Source organism: Gossypium arboreum, chromosome 4, assembly GCF_025698485.1.
Source record: "Gossypium arboreum isolate Shixiya-1 chromosome 4, ASM2569848v2, whole genome shotgun sequence".
NCBI classification, from domain to species: Eukaryota; Viridiplantae; Streptophyta; class Magnoliopsida; order Malvales; family Malvaceae; genus Gossypium; species Gossypium arboreum.
Genome location: NC_069073.1, coordinates 53,503,335 through 53,511,114, shown reverse-complemented (window position 1 = coordinate 53,511,114; position 7,780 = coordinate 53,503,335). Strand labels below are relative to the sequence as shown.

At 39.3% G+C, this 7,780-nt stretch overlaps 1 protein-coding gene across 1 annotated transcript; it reads left to right on the top strand.

The window, feature by feature from the left end:
• The first annotated feature begins 2,031 nt into the window (after positions 1-2,031).
• On the top strand, positions 2,032-6,411 carry LOC128291579 (uncharacterized). The gene is made up of 3 exons (XM_053026759.1): positions 2,032-2,361; positions 5,584-5,664; positions 6,049-6,411. Exons 1-3 carry the CDS (start codon positions 2,032-2,034, stop codon positions 6,409-6,411), a joined length of 774 nt encoding a protein of 257 aa, XP_052882719.1.
• Positions 6,412-7,780: the final 1,369 nt, after the last annotated feature.

The following is a 7,780-nucleotide window of genomic DNA, read 5'->3' as shown; positions in this document are numbered from 1 at the left end:
GCCTTAGTAACGAGAATGAAATATGTATGTCCAATGATTATTGATGTATGTGTGCATGAGAAATTGAATGATATCCGGGCTAAGCCCGAAGACAATTATGCTGGAAATTATATCCGGTTAAGACCAAGGCAATTGTGCTAGTGGCTACATCCGGGCTAAGACCGAAGGCATTCGTGCGAGACATTCTATCCGGGCTAAGACCAAGGCATTTCTGCGTGGTTATATCGGTTATATTCCAAAGAATCTTGGGCTGGAGGTGAGTGTTGGTTGCTGTAATAAATTCAATTAGTACACTCGAGAAGCCCAAAGAATAAGGAATGCGTTTATATGTGCATTGGAAAGTCGACATGTTTGAGCAACATTCACTCAATCGACTAATGAATTTCAGTTATTGAATTGATTGATACTTTGTGAAAGTATATAATGATGAAGTGTGAAGTAAGAATGTGTATTAATGAAATGATGCATTTGGCTATGTGAATGTATTGCTGTAATTAGAGTTGATTATATTCCTTGAGACTTACTAAGCATAAAATGCTTACCCGTTGCTTTGGCTCTCTGTTTTATAGATTTCGCTCGATAGCAATCGGATTCGGGATCAATAAAGTCGAAGTCATCCACACTATCAACGTCTCTATTTTGGTATAAATTTTTGGTTGAACTTTGAAATGGCATGTATAGGACTACCCTTGTTGGTTAAATATGTTGTGATGTATTTGTGTACGGCCATGCGAAAATGGCTCGTAAAAGTGAAGTATCGACTTAGACTATTTGCGGTTTGTATATGTATATATTTGGTGTCATGATGTGACCATGGATTGGAAATGGGAATGTTGGTCACATGATCAGCCATTGGCATGGTTAAAATGATCATATATGAACCTATGTATGGCAAGACTAGTTGGTTCATGGAGACTACCAAATAGGTAAGACCTACCTTAAAACAGATGCTGCCAGCTGCAGTGACGTGAATGTGAAAAATCACCAAAATTTGTAGGAATGGTATTAAATAGTGAATAAGCTATGTAAATGAACCTTGGTGAGTCTATTTTCATATGGAAGAAACGAAATGGTTATAGGAGTTACATGTTAAGAGATATTAAAGCTATTGTGAGACAGGGCCAGAACGGTTTCTGGGTCCCCTGTCGCAAATTTAAAAATTTACTATAAATTATCCAGAAAGAATTAGGAGTCATGCCTTATATGTACAGATTCCATTTTGAGTCTAGTTTCATTAGAAACAAACGGCACCAGTATTAAAGTTCTGTACAGTGAGATATTCAAGTTGTAACGCGCAAAGGTCAGAGCAGTCGATCCCTGTAACATGGGTGACTTTAACTAATAAACTGTACCAATTGGCCCGACAAAAAATTCTAGAAATAAATCCATGGATGGATACATGAGTCTAAATTCAGGGAAAATTTACGAAACCAGTTTCCAAGTTTTGAAACTCGAGATATGATTTTTAAGGCGACGGTGACGCAGTTTTCCAGCCTGACTGGAAATGTCAAATTGGTGGGCAAAACAAGTGAACTTGGTTTGTTAACCCCTCGTGTCCGACACCGGCGATGGTCTCGGGTTCGGGATGTTACAGGTAACGGTAATAGACATGGACGTGGAGCACCAGGCGAAAATGTAGGCCATGCTGAGGTAAGACAGCTAGCTTTGGTTTATGCCATTCATCACCGAGAAGACGGGGATGCCCCAGATGTCATAACGGGTATGTTCTTTATATATAAGTTACCTTACACAGCATTAATTGGTATTGGATCAACGCATTCGTATGTTGCATGTAATATGGCTGAACCTTTGGGTGATATGTTTGAGATTACTGCGAATAGGATGACTGTGATAAGTCTGTTAGGTCAGTCAGTAGTTGCGAATAAGTTGTTTAGGGAGGTGCCCTTAGTAGTCCAAGGGGTTACCTTTTTAACGAATTTGATGGAGTCGTTATTTAGTGAGTTTGACTTAATCTTAGGTATGGATTGGCTGGTGAAGTACCGAGCCACCTTGGATTGTGCTGCAAAGTGAATGGTGTTAAGAACGGCGGAGGATAAGGAAGTAATGGTGATTGGTGAACGCTGGAATTATATGACGAATGTAATTTCGGCATTAAGAGCGAAGAAGTTGGTTCAAAAGGGATTCAAAGCCTATTTGGATTACATTAGCAAGACAAAGGTTAAGAGCCCTACTGTTAAGGAGTTGAGAACGGTTAAGGAATTTCCTGATGTCTTTCCCAAGGAGCTACCTGGGTTGCCACCCAGTAGGGAAGTAGAATTTGGAATCGAATTGTTACCTGGTACGGCTCTGGTGCCCATCGCTCATTATCGGATGGCACCAAAGGAGCTGGTGGAACTTAAGGCATAGATTTAGGAATTGTTGGATCGAGGATTCATCCAGCCAAGTGTGTCTCAGTGGGGAGCCCCGATGTTATTCGTGAAGAAGAAAGATGGGACGTTGCGAATGTGCATCGACTACCGGCAGTTAAACAAGTTAACTGTTAAAAACAAGTACCCTCTATCAAGAATTGATGATCTTTTTGATCAGTTTAGTGGAACTTCTATTTTCTCGAAGATTGACTTGTGTTCGGGGTATCACCAATTGAGGTTAAGGAGGCAGATGTTCTGTAACAGTCTGGTTTTGACCTTAGTCAGAATAGTAGTTTCGGGATCACAAATTTGAGTTAGAAAATATTTTTATATTATTTTTCGTGCCTATTATAAGTTAATTAACATGTGTGAAAATCTTGTGTGAAAATTTAACTATTTGTGTGCTTAATTTGCAAAAAGGACCTAATCGTATAAAATGTAAAACCTGAGTGCTAGATGTTAAAGTGCCTATTTGAGTTTGCTTTCTAAAGTAAGGGTCCTTATGTTGTTATTTTTCCATTGGGAATGTTAATGGACTAAAACAACCATTAATTAAAAGGTTTTATAATTGTTTATAAAAGGGTAAAAAGGGAAAATGTTTATTAAGTAATTAAAATAAAACAAAAGCATGACATTAGCCATTTGTTCATGCTATTCCACTGAAAATACAAAGAAAAATAAAAGAGAAAGCTCACTTAGGGTTCGTCATTTTGAATTGGTGAATTAGGTATGTGTTTTGCTCAATTTTTGATAAATTCTATGTTGTTGTAAACGTTGCTTTGTATACTATCAAACCCATCTTCAGTTTATGATTTTGGTGATGATTTTAAAATGTGCCATTGATGAAAATGTGAGCTTCGTGATGTTAGTTGATAAATTATGGAAGCTTCATGTTGGGTTTAAATGTTTTGTTTTTGGATTTTTGATGAAATTGAGTAATTTAGGCTAAATTGTAAAAATGTTATTTTGAGGGACTAAAATGTGAAATAAATGAAATGTGTGAATTAGTGTGAGTACAAGGAGAATTTGGCTAAGTTTTTGTATATGCAAATTATGTGTATTTTGTGATTTTGTGAAATAGCGACTAAAGTGTCGAAATGTGAAAATGTGAGGGCTAGTTTGCAAAATATGTGTTTATGGATTGAATTGAATTATTTGGGGAATAAAAGGGTTAATTTTGAATACATTTAGATCAAGAAAGGAGGAATTCAGACTTAGCTCAAGTAAAGTCGAAGGTTATCGAGTAGATAGTCTGAGTCGACAAATTTCGAGTACGAGGTAAGTTCGTACTTAAAATGTGATGTTAAGTAAGTTTTGATGCCTTTATTATACTGGGTTGTATATAATTGAATTGGATAATATGGTAATGAATCGAAAGCTTTGGCACTAAGTGTGCGATTTAAACTAGCTTTGGCACTAAGTGTGCGATTTAACTAGCTTTGGTTACTTGAGGCACTAAGTATGCGATACCGACTTAGTCTCAGTTATTTGAGATGGCACTAAGTGTGCAAAAATATTTAGCTTCGGCTAACCTTATAGCACTAAGTGTGCTGATGTGTAAAACATGAATAACTTATGGAAAGTCTTATAACATTCAACATGAGGTAAGTACAAAAGTGAATAAGTACGGGAAGCTTCAGGTATGTATAATGCCTAAGTGGTAGATGATGTTATGTATATGAATCTCATTGAGTTGATATAGTTATATGGATTTAAATTGTGCAAATACTCATAGGTTATCATTTTATGTTCATATACTATGAATGTTTTGAGTACAAGATTACTAAGCTTTTGAAAGCTTGCTCTGTGTGATTACTGTCTGTTTTACAATTATCGTAGCTACTGAAGGCTCGAGGATAGTCGACGGTCGTCACCACACTATCGATCTCATTTTGGTACTTTTAAAAATGTAAATATTTGAAGTATGGCATGTATAAGCTAGTAGTTGTGAAGTATGTTTTGTGATATATATATATTTAGCCATGTGATTTGGCTAATTTGTGTTTGAACTTATGGTTGAGAAAGGTTTATGATATGTGATATTAATTTGCAACTATGGCATGAATGATGTATGTTTTAGCATAAAGAATGGTTGATTGGGTTGTACATGTATGTTTGTTTCCTTGTTGTAGGTTGACCCATAATGGGTGGCAAGTTGGCTTAAACCAAGCCTGCATTGTGCCACACTATCAGGGGACACGGGTTGTGGCCGTGTAAGAAAAGTAGTATTCTTTTAAAAATTACACGGCCTTAACACACGAGCATGTCATATGGCCATGGTTTAAAGTCAGTAGCTAGCTTAGTATCACACGGCCATGGCACACGGCCGTGCCTATTGGCCGTGGGTGAAAGTTAGTATGGTCACCCTGTTTTGGCACGACTGGTTCACATGGGTGTGTCTGATACCCGTGAAGGCACACGGGCGTGTGACCTTAACAAAATAGAAAATTTTCCTAAGTGTTGAAAGTTGTGAACATGTTCGGTTTTGTCCCAACCTCTTCCTAATGCATTTTTAAGGTCTCATTGACCTAAGAAAGAGGACTCATGTTGATGTTTGACTATGATGCTATGATGTTTATGAAATGAATGCAAAGTGTTTAGATATGTTTTGTAATGCTGACCCTAGTCCGGTGATGGATACGGGTTCGGTGTGTTACATGTTCATAAGACAAATTTCAGAACTCGTTATAGGCACTAAGAGTTCTTGGTGATGCCATTCAGGCTGACGAATGCACCTGCCGCTTTCATGGATCTCATGAATCGGGTTTTCCAACCCTACTTGGATCGATTCTTGGTAGTCTTTATAGATGACATTTTAGTGTACTAAAGAGATGAGGATGAGCATGACGCGCACTTAAGGATTGTTTTGCAGACTTTGAGGGAGAAGTAGTTGTATGCCAAATTCAGTAGGTGCGAATTTTGGCTAAGGGAGGTTACTTTTCTAGGACATGTGGTGTCAGCTGAGAGGATTAAGGTGGATCCCCCAAAAATCGAGGTAGTGTTAGAATGTTAAACACCCAAGTCGATGTCGGAAATAAGAAGTTTTTTGGGCGTGGCAAGATACTATAGTTGGTTTGTTGAGGGCTTTTCAGTAATTACTGCACCGTTAACTAAGTTGTTAAGGAAGGGGTACCGTTTTGTTTGGATGGATAGGCAGCAAGAGAGTTTTGGAAAACTTTAGAAAGTTTTAACTGAGACCCCTGTGTTGATTCAGCCAGTGCCTGGAAAGGAGTTTATGGTTTACAGTGATGCGTCGCATGTGGGCTTAGGAAGTGTATTGATGCAAGAAGGAAAGGTGGTTGCGTATGCGTCATGAAAACTTAAGACTCACGAGGTGAATTACCCAACCCATGATTTGGAGCTAGCTGAGGTGGTTTTCGCACTAAAGATATGGAAGCATTACTTATATGGGGAGAAGTGTATAATTTAGTCAAACTATAAGAGCTTGAAGTACCTCCTTACCCAAAAGGAGCTCAACCTTAGGCAGCGTAGGTGGGTGGAATTATTGAAGGATTATGATTGCACGATTGAATACCACCCTAGCAAAGCAAATGTAGTAGCTGACGCATTGAGTCGTAGGGTTCAGTCAGACTTGAGGGCTATGCTCGCCCAATTAAGCTTGTTGGATGATGGTAGCTTGTTAGCTGAGCTTCAAGTAAAACCGGTGTGAGTCGAGTAGATAAGGAGTAAGCAGTTAGTGGATGAGACTTTGGGTGCTCGTTTTAAACAAGTAGAGAGTGGGGAGACATTAGACTTTGGGATAAATAGTGAAGGAGTATTGTGTTTCTGTGGGAGAATGTATATACCAAAGGGCGATGATCTAAGGCAGTCCATTCTGCAGGAAGCACATAGCGGTCTCTTCGCAATGCATCCTGGTGGAAACAAGATGTATCGGAATTTGCGTGAGCTTTATTGGTGGCCTGGACTTAAACGTAAGGTTATGGAGTTCGTAAACAAATGTTTAGTTTGTCAAAAAGTGAAAGCGGAACATCAATTGCCTTCATGGTTACTTCAGCCAGTGAAGATTACACTCTGGAAGTAGGAAAGGATCACTATGGACTTTGTTAGTAGGCTACCCTTGATGCCTATTAGGAAAGACTTGATATGGGTTATAGTGGATCGGTTAACTAAGTCTGCCCATTTTGAGCCGGTTCACACAATTACTCATTGCAAAAGCTAGCGAGGTTGTATGTGGCGAAGATTGTAAAATTGCATGGAGTGCCAATCTCCATAATATCTTATAGGGACCCACATTTCACTTCACGATTTTGGAAGAAGCTACATGAGGCGTTGGGAACTAGGTTGAACTACAGTACGACGTTCCACCCTCAAACTGATGGACAGTCAGAAAGGGTGATCTAAGTATTGGAGGATATGTTGAAGGGATGTGTGATTGAGTTCTGTGGTAGCTGGGAGGACTATTTACCATTGGCCGAATTCGCATACAATAATAGTTATCAAGCAAGTATTGGGATGGCTCCGTATGAGGTACTGTATAGGCGAAGTAGTCGAACTCCAACATGTTGGACGGAGTTGGGCAAATGAAGAGTTTTGGGCCCTGATTTGGTAGCAGATACTGAGGATAAGGTGAAGTTGATTCGGGATCGGTTGAAAGAGGCCTCAGATAGACAGAAATCATATGCTGACCTTAAGCGTCGTGAGATAGAGTATGCAGTATGGGACTTAGTTTTCCTTAAGGTCTCTCCGTAGAAGAAAGTGTTATGGTTTGGACGAAAGGGTAAGCTAAGCCCAAGGTTTATTGGGCCATATCAAGTTGTAAGACGGATTGGGCCAGTCGCCTACCAGCTAGAGTTACCTCCTAACCTAAGCCAGATCCACGGTGTGTTTCATGTTTCCATGCTAAAGCGGTATCACTCGAATCCTTCACATGTCGTGGCGGTGGAAGAAATTGAGGTTAGGCTAGACCTAACTTTCGAAGAAGAGCCCATACAAATAATTGATCATGATGTTAAGATACTAAGAAGGAAGTCTGTTCCATTAGTGAAAGTACTTTGGTGAAATCACAAGGCTGAAGAGGCTACTTGGGAACCCAAGGAAGCGATGCGACGTCAATATCCTCAACTGGTTGAATCAGGTAAAATTTCGAGGACAAAATTTCTTTCAGGGGGTAGAGTTGTAACACCCTGAATTTTGGGCCTAGATGAAATGGGCTTTGGGTCTTATAAAATTTTTAATTGAGCAAGAAAATGACAAATGACATGTTGGCTTTAAGGATTTAAGAAATTTGAAGTGTCGAGGTATGTTAGAGAAGTGTCGTGCTAGTGTTATATCCGGGCTAGGTCCCGAAGAGCAATCATGTGTAACAACAAATGAATAGGGGCACTATGTGTGCAAATGACTAGAGGCACTGAGAGTGAGAGTTCTTCAACTGAGCACTACGTGTGCGAGAT

What these genes read in the sequence shown, in the direction of transcription:
- LOC128291579 (XM_053026759.1), top strand. Translation starts at nt 2,032, where the DNA reads ATGGTGTTAAGAACGGCGGAGGATAAGGAAGTAATGGTGATTGGTGAA. An exon ending in AGGAGCTGGTGGAACTTAAG is followed by an intron (nt 2,362 to 5,583) that starts GCATAGATTTAG and finishes GTGTTGATTCAG; the next exon opens with CCAGTGCCTGGAAAGGAGTT. An exon ending in TATTGATGCAAGAAGGAAAG is followed by an intron (nt 5,665 to 6,048) that starts GTGGTTGCGTAT and finishes TGAGTCGAGTAG; the next exon opens with ATAAGGAGTAAGCAGTTAGT.